The 18,973-nt window shown below is 40.9% G+C and overlaps 2 protein-coding genes across 3 annotated transcripts; one reads left to right on the top strand and one right to left on the bottom strand.

Moving 5' to 3' along the window:
* The first annotated feature begins 312 nt into the window (after positions 1 to 312).
* Positions 313 to 10,192, top strand: dgke (diacylglycerol kinase, epsilon). Its single transcript, XM_042389209.1, has 11 exons — positions 313 to 997; positions 1,411 to 1,570; positions 1,687 to 1,806; positions 1,936 to 2,079; positions 2,211 to 2,368; positions 2,473 to 2,521; positions 2,714 to 2,827; positions 2,986 to 3,057; positions 4,416 to 4,543; positions 4,790 to 4,901; positions 6,387 to 10,192. The coding sequence occupies exons 1-11, from the start codon at positions 546 to 548 to the stop codon at positions 6,609 to 6,611; spliced, it is 1,734 nt and encodes a 577-aa protein (XP_042245143.1). The 5' UTR covers positions 313 to 545; the 3' UTR covers positions 6,612 to 10,192.
* A 365-nt stretch (positions 10,193 to 10,557) lies between these two features.
* On the bottom strand, positions 10,558 to 18,881 carry LOC121885790 (E3 ubiquitin/ISG15 ligase TRIM25-like). 2 transcript variants are annotated; one of them, XM_042395549.1, is made up of 8 exons: positions 18,775 to 18,881; positions 17,883 to 18,520; positions 17,246 to 17,341; positions 16,845 to 17,078; positions 16,260 to 16,428; positions 16,051 to 16,107; positions 14,824 to 15,021; positions 10,558 to 11,189 (listed from the first exon to the last, which is right to left on the bottom strand). In XM_042395549.1, exons 2-8 carry the CDS (start codon positions 18,468 to 18,470, stop codon positions 11,050 to 11,052), a joined length of 1,482 nt encoding a protein of 493 aa, XP_042251483.1. In that variant the 5' UTR covers positions 18,471 to 18,520; positions 18,775 to 18,881; the 3' UTR covers positions 10,558 to 11,049. The 2 variants fall into 2 exon arrangements, with proteins under 2 accessions (XP_042251483.1, XP_042251492.1); XM_042395558.1 differs by having other exon boundaries at positions 17,883 to 18,486; positions 18,775 to 18,879.
* Between the last annotated feature and the right edge of the window lie 92 nt (positions 18,882 to 18,973).

Below are 18,973 nucleotides of genomic sequence, written 5' to 3'. Positions count from 1 at the left end.
CTTGTAGCTACCTACTGACACTTGAATAAGATGCGTTATCTTGGTTTTAATAGCTATAATTTGCTATATTTGAGTCATATGTTCTCTTGTTGTCTGTCTGTTCCGGTGTAATACGTATCAATATAATAACAGTTATTATTAGCATTTTCTCTATAGTTTTCTTAAAGGCTAACAGGTGGAATATTTTGCCCTGCGTAATATGTTTTAAATGTCCGTAGTGATATTAAACCGTAACTGTTGTATGATGTGGGATATGCACAACGCATGTGCGTTTTTTCCTGTTTGTCAGATGACCATCTTGACTGTTGAACACTCTTTGCTGAAGCTACGTTAGCGAGGTAGCTCGTAGGACCAACGTCACATCGTTTAGTTAGTTATACATAGAGATGATTTAAACTTGGATTAGTTTCAGCATCCTGTTGGTGTATGTGAACATGAGTGTCGCAGGGAAAACGTGGCCTGCGTCCTGCCTGCAGTCCGTGTTGTTGACATAGCTCTCTGCACTCGTTAGCATCATCCACCGCTCCCACTACCGACCAGCAGCGATGTACAAGGAGGGGGACGAGGTGCAGGACGACTGCGGCTCCCGGGAGGAGTGGACGCTCCTGTTCTGGACCTCTCTGGCCGTGATCGTCCCGGTCATCATCACGCTGTGGTGCAGCGCGCAGCGCTCCAAGCGGAAAACGCACATGAAGGACTTCTTTCGCAAGAGCAAGCACGGCTGGCACTACACAGACCTGTTCAACAAGCCCACCTACTGCTGTGTGTGTTCCCAGCATATCCTGCAAGGGGCTTTCTGCGACTGCTGCGGCGTGTGCGCCGACGAGCAGTGCCTTCGCCGGGCCGACCGGAGCCTGCCGTGCAAGGAGATTATGGCCCCTTCCCGGCCTGATGGAGCCATGGAGCACCGCTGGGTCCGGGGAAATGTCCCCCTCGCCAGCTACTGTGCAATGTGCAAACAGCAGTGTGGGACGCAGCCGAAGCTCTGCGACTTCAGGTAACGTTGACAGTGGGACAAGCGCATCCACATATGTAGTAGACTCACTTGTAGACCTGTAGCTGCGTTTGTGCGTAAAGGACCGATTTTGCTCTTGTTGCAGCCACTAAATCACATTAGGATATGGAAGGTAGGTGGTTGTCTACACATTAAGAATATCTACAACTCCCTGTACTGCAGTACAGTCCAACCGACCAGGGTTAACTTAACATAATGGAGTTCAACGACCTTTCATTTTAATCCGTCTTTAATTTGCTCTAATGGAGTACTGCTGTTGCTCTGTGGAACTGCACGGCACAGTCTAGCATAATCTCATATTAATCCCCCTTTAGCAGCGAGGAGTCTGAATTCCCTTTCTGTATGTTCTTTTTCTAATCTGTGTGTGTGTGTGTGTGTGTGTCTTTAACTTCTAGGTGTGTGTGGTGTCAGACCACAGTCCACGACGACTGCATGGACAGCCTGGCAGATTCAGACCATTGTGACCTGGGCGAGTTCCACAGCCTCATCATCCCTCCTCACTACCTCTACTGCGTCAACAAGCTCCGCAGGAGACACCCTGACGAGTACAGCAAGGTGGCCAAGTTATGACTGGGTTGTTTGGGGCCACAGATAGTATCTGTGTTGGTACAGCAGGCTTTATGTGGTGTCACAGAGCTTTATGTTGGAATTGTGTTCTTGTGTTTCTGCAGCTGGCGTCTTCCTGCGGCAGTGGCTGGACTCCAGTGTTGGTCCTGGCTAACACACGTAGCGGTAACAACATGGGGGAGGCTCTGCTGGGAGAGTTTCGCACCCTGCTCAACCCTGTGCAGGTCAGTCTTCTCTTTGTTCATGTCAGTTTGACTAAATCATCCTTCCGGTCTCCCTTTAGTTGTCATCCTGCTTTCAAAGCCCGGCGATGACTCAAGATTGTAATTTCTTTCTTCTCGTCTCTCCTCCAGGTGTTTGACTTGTCGGAGCTGGCTCCCTCCAAAGCCCTCCAGCTGTGCACCCTCCTTCCCCCTGGTAGCGTCCGGGTGCTTGTGTGTGGGGGTGATGGCACAGTGGGCTGGGTGCTGGATGCCATCGACACTATGAAGCTGAAGGTGAGATGAGAATGAGATGGGATGTTTTTTTTTCTTTGATGCATTGCAATGTTGAATTCTTTGTCTCTACCTTCAATTTCTCTGTGCTAAGATAACAAGAGACCTGCTGCTCCTGTACTTTACTGTTTCAGGGCCAAGACCAGTTTATCCCAAGGGTGACCATCCTGCCCCTGGGCACAGGAAATGACCTTTCCAACACTTTGGGCTGGGGTGCCGGGTATGCTGGAGAGATCCCTGTGGAACAGGTTCTCCGCAACATCCTCGATGCGGAGGTGGTCAAAATGGACAGGTGGGTTTTTTTGTGGATTCAAGTTCTCTGTATTTCTGAAATCCTAGCTACAGCCCTGTTTGCGTTTCGTATGTTTCTGCTTATTGCCACATTATCATTTTCAGATGGAAAGTGCAGGTAGCTTCAAAAGGCCTCTACTTTCGTAAACCAAAGGTGAGTTTGATACTTCCGTTGAATTTCTTTTATGAATATGCGTCCATATCTTTACCTACAAATATGTTGTTGTGCTGTTGCTCAGGCTTTGTGTTTTGGGATTTGCTGTGCAGTTTGTCAGTGACATTGTTAGGAAACTGACCCGTTGACACACTTAGCAGTTTAAATAATGCATATACTGCATGTCCTCAGGTTCTGTCCATGAACAACTACTTTTCTGTGGGGCCCGATGCTCTGATGGCGCTCAACTTCCACACACATCGCGAGAAAACGCCCTCCTTCTTCTCCAGCCGCATCATCAACAAGGTCGGAGAGTTTGAAAGGCTTCATTTGAATACACAAATCAGGTTTACTTTGTACTTGAATTTTCATATTAACGCACAGGTATTGCATGTTGGTTCATAGTCAGGAACATCAGGACAACAAGGTGCTTTGTATTGATACCTACTTTTCTCTTTCCCCAGGCTGTATATTTCCTGTATGGCACCAAAGATTGTTTAGTACAGGAATGTAAGGATCTGGATAAGAGGATTGAGGTACAGTAGCCTTGTTCATGTAATGAAGTTTCATGTTTATTCTGCTTTCATGTCTGCAGTTCACAAAGGGTATCAGACAGTATCAGCCAATGTTTTTACTGTATGTGTGATATTTTTGGATGAAAATGACTGACTTGTCTGGGTCTGCTTATGAATGAAATTTCCAATGACTACTTTTTGTAGTCATTGGAAATTTTTTACTATTCTGCTGTTGTCATTATTTTGGATTTTACATTGAGTTTCTAAAAGTGGCATTCATTGACAAACCCTCATCCTAGAGGTGTTTGGAATTTGTTATCATTAGTTATTTGTAGCTATGTTTTATAGTGGACGGTAATGGTAAGTGTTAGTATAAAGACCAGAAGCAAGAGGGAACAGCTAGTCTGGCTTTTGCTAAAGTTCAAAAATGCACCTCCATAAAACCTGTCTTACTTACATTTCTATATGAATTTAACAGACAAGATAGAACACGCTAATCAGTGAGCTTTAGGGGTGTTTGTTGAATGTTTTTGAGCCAGGCTAGCTGTTTTCCCCTGCTATCAGGCTTTATGCTAAGCTAGGCTAATCGTCTCCTAGCTTTAGCTCCATATTTATCACAAAAGCATGAGATTGGTATCAATCATCTCATCTATTTCTCTGCAGGAATGCAAATAAGTGTATTTCCACAATACACAAAAATGACATGACCTGCCATTGATGACAGGTTATTTTCACTATCAAAAATTCACTACATGTTTATAAAACATGTGTGCCTTCACCACACAGTACCTCATTTAGTATTATAGTTCAGCAGAGTTAATTATAGTTCTATTTTTTAGTGGCTCTTTTTATATATTTGAGCCTTATTTTTCTTATCTCACCTTTTAATATTTGTGCTGTTTATAGTGAAGTACTGTATATCTTTAAAATTTAGTGTACTGTAAAATATTCTGCTCTGTACATACTTCCGTCACTCTTCAATAACAAAATATAAGGGATCTTTATAAAAATTGTTTGTCTTTGTTATGTGTTGGTGTTAAAAATGAATATTGGATGACACATTCTTATCAGAACTTTTTAACTCTCAAATATCATAATATAAAATCCAGAATTGGTTGGGCTTTACGCTCTAGACAAGTTTACACTTGACCTTATTTTTCCTGTTGTGTTGCTTACAGACATGTTGGACAGATCAGAAAATAATATTGTTTTGTTGGTCAGAGTGTCCAGTCATATCTAACATTAACCAAGTTGAAATTCAGCAAATACCATTCGCCTGTCAGAGAAAAGTGCCAGGGCTGGATAGGGAAGATTGAAACTGATTTTAGAACGTTGACAATGATCAATACTGTGTGTGTGTGTGTGTGTGTCTACCACAGCTGGAGCTAGATGGGGAGAGGGTGGCACTGCCCAGTCTGGAGGGCATCATAGTTTGTAACATTGGCTACTGGGGCGGAGGCTGCAGACTCTGGGAGGGTATGGGAGATGAACCCTGCCCCCCCACACGGTAAGACCAGCACGGTTATTTGGGACAGTTAGAGCTAATTACCATTGTCACCATCAATTCATCAGTTATTTGTTTGATAATTATTTTACTGAAAATAAAAAATGTCAGAAGCCCATCATAAGTAAACAGAATTCATGTCCAGTTATTATGCTTTGCTATTCTTACTGAAGTGTTTATATGAAGTGCACCTGGTTACTATGGCAACCAATCCTGAGCAGCAGTGTTGTTTCCTGTCTCTCTGTGCAGGTTGGATGATGGTCTGCTGGAGGTGGTGGGTGTCTTCGGCTCCTTCCACTGTGCTCAGATCCAGGTCAAGCTGGCCAACCCTGTACGACTGGGACAGGCCCACACTGTCAGGGTGAGGCGAAGTCACACACATGCACACACACTCACACAGTCCCTACACAGCACTTCCTGTTTACCTCAATGAGTAGATGTAGAGGAAGACAATGAGGGAGTCAACTTATTTTTCACTACCATTTGCCTCATCACAGCACTTGAGAATCTAATTTTAACTAATCTGATTAAGTACGCGTTACTCGACTCCTGCATGTGCTCATTTTCTTTGCTTATTTTCACTCCACCTCACTCTGTTCTTTTCTTTGCTCCCTCTTTCATGTTAAGCCTCCAGCAAAAAAAAGTCCATACATAAACACTCTCAAAAACATGTGAAAATCAGCTACTAATGATGTACTGTGTATTTCTAGGTCAAAATGAAAAAACAAATAAATTTAGCCTTTCAGAGACTAACAAGTGCTTTAAAATGGAACGGTTACTGCTGCCACCTCCATTATTTTCACTGTTAACACCACATCAGTGGCAAGGAAAAAGAGAGGATGGATGCCATTATTGTGCATCTGTATGGGTATGTGAGTGTGACCGTGACAACCACAAGAAGAACAACAAGATGGAGGAACTAGTTTTACTGGTATTTGAATAGCTTACATGGCTATTTGCATATAATGATTCTCAAAACCACTGCTGCCAACCCAGGGTGTATGTTTGATGTCATGAATAGGGGAACACAAAGTCAAGGGCTAACACAAAAAGGGGGGACTTTGTGAATACTATTTCTTGCATTGGTAAGCATTTTCATCAACTTAGCAAATAACACACTTCTTCAAGCCTTCCGTAATAATGGTAGTCAAAAGAATTAGGAATGCTGTGTTCATTCTGTATCACTAATGGCCTTACCCTACTGAAAATGATCTTTTTAGATTATTAGCAGAGACCTGACAATGATAGATAATATACTTGTGTCGTGAACCAAAAAATAACCAAGAGCACTTTTACTTTATTGGCTTTGATTTATGTTGAATGTGTAGTATCTTTAGGAGAATATTATAATATATTAATCTAAACATAAATACTTTTTTGATAAGCATTTGGGTGGCGCTCCACCAATCAAAAGGTTAGGACAGTCTGTAACCTGACAGGTGAAATCCACGGCAGCAAAAAGACTAAGCAAGATTAAGTTTCTTGCTTTGCTGTGAACAACAGTTGAAGGTAGCTTAGATGAGAGTATCTTTATTTTTATCAAGTCAGAGCTTTTCTCATCTGGCTCATGGCAACTGAAAAATAAGAAGTTCAGAGAGATTACAGTGAGTTACTCAAACTGTAAAACGGTTGGGGCAGAGGGATAAAGTGAGGACATGTCCTCCTGTCCCAAGTGGAAATATTAACCAGAGGGGATAGGTTTAGCATAGCAGCAGCCTGTATTGTAGTCATTGCCATGGCAACCAAATTGCGACCAGCTGCGCAAAATATAGTACAGAAACATTACTGAGCTAGATGTAGAGGTTATCACTCAAATCACCATTACTGACGATGCCTCCCTCTCCAGCTGGTTCTTAAGAGCTCCAAGATGCCCATGCAGGTGGACGGAGAGCCGTGGGCTCAGGGCCCCTGCACCATCACCATCACCCATAAGACCCAGGCCTTCATGCTGTACCACAGCGCCGAGCAGACGGATGACGACGACGACGACGAATCCAGCGCCTCTGAGACAGAGAGCCCCACCCCTCACGATTCACCCAGGCCCCCAGGGCCAGCATCCGCTCGTGCATGACCCACCCCAAACATCATGTGATCTGAAGCTCCTCTCACCTTAGTTTATGCCCTTTCTTTGGCCCAGCTTCTATTAATCTATCATCGTAATGGCTCATATTATTGGGCGCTTAGTCGTCATCCTCTAAGATCTTTGAACACACTTAATTCTCAGATCATGTTGATGAGAAGAGATGTTATAATTTTCCTGTGTAATCACTTCCTGTCTTTTTCAGAGAGCTCACAGGAGTTAGAAAGGTTAGTTCGGTTCTTTATCTTCACACTCCTCCATATATATTGTAAGCCAGAGCTCAGGCAACTCAGAAAGGAGGAGATGAATGTTTTGGAGAAAGATTGCTGTTTATTTGCACTGATCCCTTGTGCCATAGATATATATAGTCGACTATACTGTATTGATTATAATGTATTTTACAAACAAATGCCCAGTGCAGGCCTGTAGGTATCAGTGAGCCATTTTAATAGGATTACCAAGTTGCTGATCAAACCCCCTCAAAGCCATGTCTAAATCAACAGCAGGCCATGAAGTTGTATCACAGGAGGGAATACTACTGTCATATGGAGGTTTGCCTGAAGGTACATGAAAGCTTTATTTCCTGTAAGTCTTTTTTTTTTTTTTTTTATTCCACAAAGAACAAAATCAGAATAGGACTACAGTGGATGGTGGGTGAAACAGGATATATTAATTCCCCTTTCAGGTTCTTCATCACAATGTTGATAGTTTTTTTAGTGTCTCCTGCATTTGTCACCTAAGATAAGGCTTTGAAATGTGTTTGTAGGGCAAAAAGTCTCTGAACCTCTACTCTGTTACAACTGCAATGTGTTCTTAATCACTGGACGTTGATGTTTGTTTACATCATGATGCACTGTCTCAAGTAGCTTGCCAAACTGCTGGTTTGTACAATAATATATGAAACTATATTTAACTTTCCTGTAAGAGCTACAGGAAACAGTCTGACTTGAGGTTTTGAAAGTATGGCCAAGTAACTTGTTTGGATGATCCATTTTGCCTTCATGTTAACCCTTTTTTTCGTCTTCTTTACACACCTCCTCTTTACATTTTTTATGTTGCACTGTTTTGGCACTTAGTGGTAATGTTGATAGTGATAACTGCTGGTGAGATTATACTGTCCCATGTACTGTAGCTATTTTATGTTATTCAAGCTGTCCTCTTGCATCTTGTCATTTGTGTTTTACCAATCTGTCCTTGTTCATGCACTCCTCAATACTCACCACAAGGTGGCGGACTCAAGGCAGTATTTTTCATAGATGGGTAAAGAAGAGTTGGTCTTGTACTTAAACCTCTACAGTTCAATATTAATACCATCAGAGTAACTTGCATGCACTTTCTGTGTAGTTGTCAGGTGGTTTTATTGATTAGTCTTTCCTGTACTCTACATAATGTGTGCAAGAGGTCATTTTTGGTTCTTTCTGTAAAATAGCCTACCTGTAGGGAGAATTAATTTTGCCATTTTAGGTGATCCTGTTTGTTGCAGAATGGTTGCCTGTTGCTCACAGCCATAACAGAAAAGTCTGTAGAATAGAAAAGCTGAACAGGGATCAGTTAATAGCCGCGTAATGCCTATGCTTTTGCAATATACACCCCCTTGGCAGGTAACCAAGGCTATTGGTTTCATTACCCCATTTGTTCGGTGAATGTCTTCATGCTCAAGGGCACCTATTTGACCTTTTACCTTATCATCCATGTTTACCAGAGTTGTGCGTGTTGTTACACTGAATTTACTTGTAACGTAACTGGGTTTATTGGCAGGTTTTTAGCCACATCAGCAGCATGGCTCTAGTTCAACACACTGTTTTAGAGTTCAGTATCTCGACAAATGTTGAATGGATTGTGATGCAATTTGGTACAGTTATTCATGGTCCCCCGAGAATGAATCTTAATGATTCTGTTGATCCTCTGAGTATTTATTTAGCACCACCAATAGGTAAAAATTGTGGTTGTCAAACACTTCAGTGCTTGGCGGGATACAGCACAAGATGTGCCAACTGTATGCATGACAGCATAATGCTAACATGCTAGCTTTCAGCACAAATCAGAGTTGGTCCTAAATTCAGCTGTGGTCTGCAAAATACAGATAAAATATATTTTTTTGAAATAAAATCCAGCTGCCTCGCAAGGTGACTGTGACTGTGCTGGATGTGTAAATATGCTTTTGTTTGCTAACATATTCAGCATAGCTACTTTATGAGGCCATAATTCATCAAATGTATATTATTGTGACTTATGCAGCTTTGACGTGATAAAAGTTGACAATGTGGAGCCAAGCCCAGCTGAGTGCAATATGTCCCAGACAACGCCAATTGTACAACAACATGGCCTGTTTTCTGGCACCACCCTTAAAATGTTTTGCCCAAGTAGTGGTAAGGCTTTAACAACAGCAAAGTGGTCTCTTCATTATTAAATCATGAAACAAATTTGTTTCCTGGCATGATGACCTCACAGGGTTGCTAGTGTGGCTAAAGACTTGCCTGTTTTATTGTGGGGGTGGAGGAATGACTGTGATGTTACTGGTTGTTTTGAATGCTACCAATCCACTGCTGTCAGTCTATTATTGTTATATCTAGGCACATGTAAAACAGTATTTATATAAACTCAATTTAGCAAGGCAAACTGGGTGATGCTGTGTAAGATACTGTATATAACCTATGTGCTATCCTTGACTGACATCAAATAATTAGCACTGGGCTCTAGCATTCAAAATGCAGTTGATGCTCACATTACACTGTGTTGTTTGTACCAAAATGCTTTATTAATTAATACACATTTGCAAATGCTTACCTTTTTTGCTGTCAAATATGTGTACACATAAAAAACAAGGGAACCCTAAAGACTAATAAGAATGTGTAGAAAACAATTTATTTCATTTTGACTATCATATAAGAGGAAACCCTTTCTTGACCTATGCTAAATAGAAATGAGACTACAAAGAAACATTGTCTGGAAGAAAATGAGTTTTTATTGGTCACAATCATGTAACACATAGCTGTTTACAAAAATGGTAGTAAAGAGGGTCTAGCGAATTTGCTACTACAGGTGTCAAAAGCTGATTTTGATTGAACTGAATGTAATGAAGTGATCTTTTGAATTTGAAGACATTCCCATAAATATTTTCATATATAAATCGCGTGTCTCTGTGTTTTAATTAAGTTATGTTATAAATAATTCAAGAATCTGAGGGAAAAACTGCTGCTGTGATGCCTGATCAAAGATCACAGTGGCTATGCCCATGTGGGATATAATAAAGCCATAACACTGACATCATGACATTGGGATGTGGTGATCATTTACAACTAAACAAACATTGAGTTGCAAGAGAACTGAACATTTGGTGGTTGGATTTCAAGTTTTTACACAAAACTGATTCACCAACAAGAAAAAGACCATCAAACCATCGAATTAAAGAAAAACTCAGATCTTTGGAAAACATTCAATGTGAAGAACAAAGAATTTGATTTCAGTTGAGGATCAGATCATGACTAGATAAACAACATAACAGCAGTCAACACAATGACCCACAGAACACAAGACAAATATTAAGAGCTTATGCAATAACGTGAAATGTTACAGTAAAAAGTAGAGATGAACACAATTATGTAAGATCACTCTCAACATAACATCAATATTTGGATGCTGATTACAGCATGGGAAAAAGTAATCATTTCACAAACAGAAACACCTCACAACACAAACCCCATGAATACCAATTTGGTGAAGCTAATTTTTCGAGGATTTATCAGCTAAATTTCCCATTAAAGGTGCAGTGTTTAGAATTTAGCGGCATCTAGTACGACAGACTTGGCAGAAATGGAATATAATACTCATAAGTATGATTTATTTAGTGTATAATCACCTGAAAATAAGAGTCATTATGTTTTCGTTACCTTAGAATGAGCCCATTATATCCTCTTCCACAGAGACCGCCATGTTGCACTGCCATGTTTCTACAGTAGCCCAGAGCAGACAAACCAAACACTGGCTCTAGAGAGGGCCTTTCACATTTTTCGTGAGTTATGCAGCCACCTTAGGTTCTCATACATGCTTAAAAGGGGAGGGGCAGGGGGAAGGGTATTCAGTTTCTTGCAATCTGCAACCTCATGGCTAGATGTCACTAAATCCTACACACTGGTCCTTTAAGTGTCTTTCTGTCAGGAAAGTCCAGAATTGCTTCTACTTACTACTCTCGTGTAATTGTTTACACTTAAATATTTCCAGGTTAAAAAAACATGACTATTATTAAAAGTAATGATAATAAATACCAAAGACTGTCTCTGTGTATGTGTGTATGCATTTATTAAGCAATAGTATAGTGCCATTTCCTATGATATGACTGGTAATCTCCACATTTTTCTCATGCACAAGTCTCACAATGCCTCGTTCTATCTTGTTGTATAAGGACTGTAGATAAACACATCTGCTGCATTTAATCATTTTTGTTAGGCCGTTGATGCTGTCTAGTTGATCTCTCTGAAGAATGTTGGCGTCTGGGATTGTCTTTCTTAGTGAAATCAGACGCACTTGGCTTCTTTCCACCTGGTGCATTGGGAGGCTTTTTGTCTTGTCCTGAAGGAAAATATACAAAGTTTTCTTTATTAGCTCACCCATAGCATGAGAGTTGTGCCACTTGCCAAACTGATTAAAATTTTCACTTTCATAGAAAATAAATGTTCTCTGACGTTCTTGAAGCCACAATTACAAATGCAACTTGACAAAAGCCCTTTTGTTTGCTAACATCTTGGCACACAGGTAGTTCAAGTAATGCAGGTTGGTGAGCAGTTGTTTTTATTGGCAAGCCCAGTTCCCTGTGCACACTAGTCACTGCCAACTCTACTGCTGAGTAAGTCTGGGCAAGTCTATAGACGGACGCTCCACCTGTGACACATGGTAACTACTGGGCTAACATCATCACATTAAGATGTGATACTTAATCTGGAAGGAAGGGAGGAAGGAGGAAGTCAGAACATTTACAGTAAAAAGACCGCACCTCAAACTAGCCTTTTCAATTCTATTCAAAAACTTTTACCAATTTCTAAATTATAAATACCATTCATGTCAACGTGGAAGAAGGTAATTTGAAATCTAAATTCAGTGCTAATTTGGTAAATAAACACAGTCTTTCAAAAAATTTGGAAAACTTATTTTCCTGTTCACTGTAGCCTTCTCACTGCTACAACTCTACTGTTTTCCTGGGGAGTGTTACACCCATGATACATGGTAACCCAAGCAAGCTAATCTCATATGTGACAGCTTAATCTAAGACACTCAGAACATTTCCAGTGACAACTGCACCTCAAACTAGTCCTGCCACATACCCACATTCTATTTAAAAACCCAGGTAAAAAAAAATTTAGCATTAAATTTCAGAAATGTACATAAGAATTTCAAACACATTGTACAAATTCAGAGTAAAAATTGCTTTTTTTTGCCACAGATAATTACTTTCGAAGTATGCATCTGCCTGCAGTCTATTATTCAGGCGTTCATCACCACAGTGCATGGAAAGCTTCCAAGAATAACACACTTACTGCTGTGTTCACTGGGCCACCACCTTCATGGTAAATACTGATAAATGATGCCATTTAAAAAAATCACCCACCAATTCAAAAAGTAATGAGTCAAATCGTAATGAGAGAAGTCCTGCCAGTGGCTTGTGAACTACAATGATTCCATAAGGAGTGGTATGCAGCATGTTGTTTATATTGCAGCTTACATAAAGTGTTCTTCAAGACTAATGGTATCTTAGGTCAGATACAAAACAAGACTTGGTCAAAACCTAGTATATGGCTGGACTGTGTATGGTCAATGTGTGAAATTGTGGCCAGTTTGTTACAGGGATAGTCAGTGGTAGTGTCTATAACGTGAACTCCTGGATATTAAATGTTAATCTGGAATTTTCTGTAGTGGTCCCGGTAATATTTACTTAAGTAGTATATCACATGACATGGTTAAGTAATGGTTTGAGTAAAAAAAAGGAAACACTTTCCACTCATATCTTGGGATGTTTGACGTGAAAGAGAACTGACTTTATTTAATTATAACTATTCTAATTATCTGTTAACTCCCCCTGCTCTTTCATCTGTTTCACTCGGTGGATGTCTTGTTTTTCACTCAGCATTGAGTGTTTTGTAACAGTGGTTATTTGGGGTGCTTTAATTGTGCTTTAACTCCCTTTTTCTGCCTCTTTCACAGTTAAGGCGGCTGTGGTGAGAGGTTTGACAGCATTTTGGGTGCAAATTCAGGAGGCTTATCTATTATTATCAGCTGCCCAACACTAAACTGATATAACAGCTACATGAGTCACATGTTTTATCTGCAAGACTCGTGTTTCAATGCTGTTGTTGTTGTTGAAAACGTCAGAGAAATAAAAAGCTTGCATTCTGGTATTAGTTCAGTGCATTCACTGCATTTAACACCAGAGCTGAGAGAGTCAGAGCTCAGAGCAGAAACACAGTCACTCTGCTTTGCTGCTGTCCTCCATCATCTCGCACCGATTCATTTCAGTATTTCCCCTATAATTGTACAGGCCTGGTGGGCCACCGGGCCAACAAGAACCCCCACCAGGCCAAAAAAATCTTTTTTTTACTGCCAAAAATAACTCCAAATATCCATTAATTTGGAAATCAATAATCAATAGCGTTTGGGAACCTCTGTGCAACACTGTCCTGAAACATGAGTCAACCTCTGTATCGTTACCTGGGAAACTCTTGATGTGACAGAGTGCCACTGATATCAGAGTCCTTTTAAAATTAATGCAGAGCGAGAGTGTGTGGGATGCAGGTTAGCTAACGTGAGCATGGCACCGCCTAAAAAGAGAAAAAGTTCTAACGCAGGTGACAGACAAACAAATATATTAATGTTTTTCTCCAAAACTCTGGAGCCAAGTAAAAATGCAGAAGGGGGAGAAGTGAGAGGGGCAGCTTATTTTTATGCAATAAATGCCATTTATTAAGTCATCCTCTCCTTGTGACCACTTTGTTTTAAGTCTTGAATATACTGAGCAAACAAAAATTTGAATGTAAATATAAATTGCAGATCGCCTGCTGCGCCACCTGGCCGAAGCTGACCACGTGGATATGCCGTCCTGCGCGCCTTGTCTCTTTAGGGTTTTTTCGGTGCGTACCACCAGGCCTGAAAAAAATTCTAGGGGAAACACTGCATTTTGAAAGCGTAACGGCCAAGGGGGACACTCAAACACGGCCGGCCGACCAATGGTGTAACTTCATCACTCACTCACTCACAAACAAACGTGGTTATAGGTCCAGCCCCGCTGTTGCAGTCCAAGCAAAAATACAGTACAGCAATATCAGCGGGTGAAAGACACAATGGCAACCGCTTTCTGTCTGAAAGCACAACAAGAAGCGAATGTTTTTTTTCCTGCACCACCCAGAAGCCTTGAGGGCTTCAGCATGCATCATATAAAGGGCTTGTTGAACAGCTTCTGACACCACCTCCCAAAATTGACAATTTGACAATCACAACATCATCATGCAGTGATTGGCCTGGTGAGTGTAGGTGAGAAAGAAGGTGGTGTTAGAATTTCTCACTTTGTTTTTGTTTTTTCACACAACTACTTGTGTCACATTTCATGTGTACAGTTGTGTGCGACATCACTCATTTGTAAGATTCATGACATCAAGTCAACAAATTTGAGCTAAAGAGACAGAATTCTTGGAGAGAGATAGGGGAGGTAGTGGGTGCCTGTGCCTGTAACTGTGTGGTACATCCATGAAAAATGTACTTTTCATTACAAAAATGTACTCCTCTTGATCTTTTGTTTTTGAGTTTGCGGCTGAGTGTGAATGTGTTGCTTTATGAACTGGCTTACAGACAGTTTTCTTCTTTTTATCGTGGTAGTTTTTTTTCTGAGGTTGGCAATTCTTCAAGTGGATAAGCCGGATAAGCTACGTATGCTAGGTATTTTATTTTTCTGTGTGCTGTGTAATCAGTTGGTCGTTTGGTTGTTAGTTGACTGATTCGCCTTTCAGTAGTTTGAACTATTCATGCTTTTTCTCTTTGAGGTCATTTGATACATGCTAAATTAAAGCCACCATGTGTAGAATTTTTTATGTGATTATTACATCTTTCAGATTATTCTGACGGCAGAAGTTTCATGGTAAAAAATTGTTGCTGTCAGTCTGTTATTTAATCTCAACAATTTGATATTGTGTGCGTGATTGTATGTTAATATCTGACTTACTTGGTCTTTGACCTGCCATTAATGGAGGAACCATATAGTATCCTGGTGGCCGGACCAGTCCATGCTGGGTTGGATTCCAGCCTGGGTGTGACCCCATAAAGGGAAAACGAGGTACTGGCTGGAAGTATGGCCGGATGGGTGGACGACCTGGACTGTGGGACCTGGGAGGTTTTCTCTGTTGTGGAGGCTGTGACGGTTCTGAAACAAGAATAGGCAAACAGAGAAGCCATTATAAAGTGTACAGCCATAAATGTTTTATCACATTGTAGAGAGTCTATAGTAGAGAGCTTGTCATAAAGCATGTGTGCAAGACAATGACACATAAAGACATTTAATTAAAATCTCTAAATACTCGTACAATATAAGTGTATCAAACCGTGTATACAATGTGCTGCGAAACATACTTGTGCCAAAAAATATTAAAGAATCATTGTAAGAAAATATTCTAGACATGAAAACTTATTACATATGTGACTTGACTTTGTTCTATGACTTCAGAGTTACTGATGTGTGTGAATATTTTCCTGCACATTGACAAACGTCTTCTTACAGATAATTCTCCATCCTTTATTAACTAGAACAAATTGTTGATATAATGAATGTCAAATGTCACACAATGTTCACTGTCCTCTTGAACTTTTGTGTGTGTATATATATGTACATATATGAAAAGTGTTCCGAATATTTTGCCCCCTTCATGTATGTTAATGGAGTGCACAAAATATTAGGAACACTTTTTAATATAATGCATCCCAGTACACCAGCACCACCCACTACGACCTCAATAATAGCCATTAAGTAGAATTATCACCTTTCTGACAATGTCAAAAACTGAAAATGTATAAGTTTCGTAAATGTGGAATTTATGGCAGAGCTGTTGTATTGGATTGCATTATATTGCACAGATGTACCTAATCAGGTGGCTGAGTATAGATTCACTGTACAGTTATTTATGAGACTTAAACCACTAACCATGTACAGATTATTATCAGGTGCTATCATTGTACATATATAGATTTAGAATATGGTCCCAGTTTTTTAATTTTAGTTCGGTTTCTAAATAAGATTTTAGTTATGTTTTATTACTTTTTTCTACCTTTTTGGGTGACCTTTTACTATTTTGTGTTTCTTATGTGTAATTTTGCTATTGTAATACTACACTTCCCTTTAGGATGAATTGAATACTCCATCTATCTGTCTGTCTGTCTTCTATATAGATGAACATACCAGATTCTGGCTGTGGTTCAGTACTTGCATCTCCTGAGACAGGAACTGCTTTTTCCTCTGTGAAGATCACAAAACTCAGAATTTCAGTAGAAACAGTTCCCCCACCACAGCAAGTTGCAGTAAAAATTGGACATGATTAGCTTCACTATACTTTCAGAATACATATCCAAATGTAAAATCTCCCACTAAAAATGCGCTAGCACATTCACCTGTTTTAACTATTGGTAGTCTGGCCTCAACAGGCTGTTTAAAGATCTCACTCAGATGTTCCTTCAGGGCAGCAGCAAAGGCCTGTGTTGCTACCACCTTCTTGGAGTCCAGGTTGATTCGTGGGGTGTGAGGCTCAAACTTTACAACCCGAGGTAAGTCAAACGAAGCCTGTGAGGAACAAGGGAAAGGAGAGATATTTTTATGGGATGTGATTTTATCCACAGGAGGGACACGGGGAGGGGGGGGTTGCCAAAGTCGGAAATGTTAAAATTCTACACATAGTGGTTTTAATTCAAATTGTGGTGGCTGAAACATCTCATGCAAACAAATAATATACAGCTGTAATGGCCAGGGATAAAATTTGGCTAATTTCTATGTTTTGCTTCAGTAATACTGTTGAAGATATGCAGGGGCCCTTTAAATAAATCTGAATATTCCAAGTGTATTCAATAATGAGGACCACTTTTCTCATTTTAACTGCAATCGCTCTCTGTATAGTCAATTCTGTCATATTTTTTAGGCTAAACATCAATCTCTCCTTTCCACCTCCCCTACTTTATCTTTCTATGACAATTGTTTTCCACCTGTAGAAAGACCAGGGTTTGGGATTGACTCAGCAGACCGTTGATATCATCTTTGGCTTTTCTCATAATCTCAGTGTTCTCGGTGAACTTCTTCAGGAAGTCCCTATGTTTCGTCAGACCAATCTCCAGCTCACGGTCCACCTCATGTTGGGCCTCACGCTCCTCTTGGGTCAACATATCCCGCATCTCCTGATACACAGCTGCCAATGCTGTCTTCCTATTGATTGCTGAGTCCTGTAGGCAAGGACCATGATGGGAGCCGGTGGGGTGGAGACAAGTAAATACACACACCGGCATGTAATTAACATCACATTTTTCTTTGTAAATAATTCAATAATAAATTGTTTCCAGTTGGTAAGTGTTCATGTGAATAACATGGGAAATGTCACTGTACAAATTACCTTCAGCTTGCTCTGCATGTTGTTTATTTGAAACACATTGGTCTCAGTCTTCTCGATCTTCCCATCCAGCAACCCAATCTTGGTTCTCAGGTCGGACTACAAAGACATATAAATAAAAAAGATATAAGACAGCTTCAGTACAAAGAGAATTATTATATTGGTTGTTATATTTGGCACCGAGCCTACTTACTTGCTCACCACAGCCTTAATGAAAGGCCTGGAGCATAATGCAAATAATATTTTAATATGTACACCATCTGTTTTATTCCTGCAGCATCTCTCTCTAATTGGCAGCATTAAGTATCACCTTACTATTAAAATATTTTCAGTTGCTCAAATGGATTTATACTCTTGACTGATTCAAACATTAGTGATTGACTTCTGTTTTGTATCACACATTATATGTTACTTCAGTTTTGTTATATTCTTGTTGTAAGTTATTAATACACTTTACGACAGCTTGACAGCTTGTTTATGTCGGTTTGGCACAGCAGGTTCATAACCACCTTAATGAGACCAGCTAGCCCAGTATATCCACTGATATCCCGTTAGACATAGAGTGAGGCAGCTGTCAGGTGAATACTGACACACACACACACACACACACACACACACACACACACACACACACACACACCTCTATCAGGTTCCTCCGCTCCTCAGGGGATATGAAGGTGCATCCTTTGTGGACTGGGAGGCAAAGGCTGCAGATCAGGCGGTCGTGTTGGGTGCAGTAGAGCTCCATCAGCTTGTGGTGGTCGGGGCAGATGCGGTCCATCAGGTCACCGACAGGCTCACTCAACTGGTGGAGACTTAAGTTTGGATTTTCCCGGTGCGGCCGCAGGTGCTCGTCACAGAAAGAGGCCATGCAGGTGAGGCAGGTCTGGGACGCTTTTGCCTCCATACATGTATCACAGCGGATGACATCCTCTTTCTCGGCTTTGGCCCCCTCCTCTCCGGACAGACCGGCCTCGTTCTTGCTCGACCGGACTCTGAAGGTCTCCACGACCGTGCTGAGGACCGTGTTTTTCTTCAGCTCCGGTTTGGTGGCGAAGTGGGTCCGACACTGAGGACAGCTGTAGGTGTCCTTCCAGGTGGCGAGGAGGCAGTCCTGGCAGAAGTTGTGTCCGCAGGGGATGGTTACCGGACTGTCAAAGGTGCTCAGACAGATACTGCAGGTCAGCTCTTCCTCCAGACTCATCAGGGAAAACGGACTCTCGTCCATTTCGGCTGAGGTGAGGCTTCAGGGAGAAACGAAACTTAACTTGTCAAGTTCTGGGGAAACGAGGAAAAAACGATTTTCCATGTGATCATGCTGTTATTGAATTTCACCCCACCCCCTGGTCTGAAATTACAGTTAGCAAAAAGTCGGAGTAAAACGCTATATTTTCTTAAGCTCAGCTCAAATATCACGACGTCACGACGATAAATTTCTTATTTCAATAAAAGTGCAAACGACTTCACACCTACTACATACCCAAACATAATGACGGTCCCTAAAATGAATAATTCCTTTTTGCCACACGTACCTTTGTGCTAGTGCAGATAACTTCCGCTCTCATAAACAGTTCAGAAATGTAGGCAGTGTTAACCAAGGCCAGATATGTCATGACTACGCACATCTCTCTCTCTCTCTCTCTCTCTCTCTCTCTCTCTCTCTCTCTCTCTCTCTCTCTCTCTCTCTCTCTTTCCCTTTCCCTTTCTGTGTGTGTGTGTGTGTGTGTGTGT

The sequence above is a fragment of the Thunnus maccoyii genome, chromosome 2 (assembly GCF_910596095.1).
Source record: "Thunnus maccoyii chromosome 2, fThuMac1.1, whole genome shotgun sequence".
Taxonomy (NCBI): domain Eukaryota; kingdom Metazoa; phylum Chordata; class Actinopteri; order Scombriformes; family Scombridae; genus Thunnus; species Thunnus maccoyii.
Note: the sequence above shows the minus strand (reverse complement) of the source record. Positions and strands in the feature narration are given on the sequence as shown.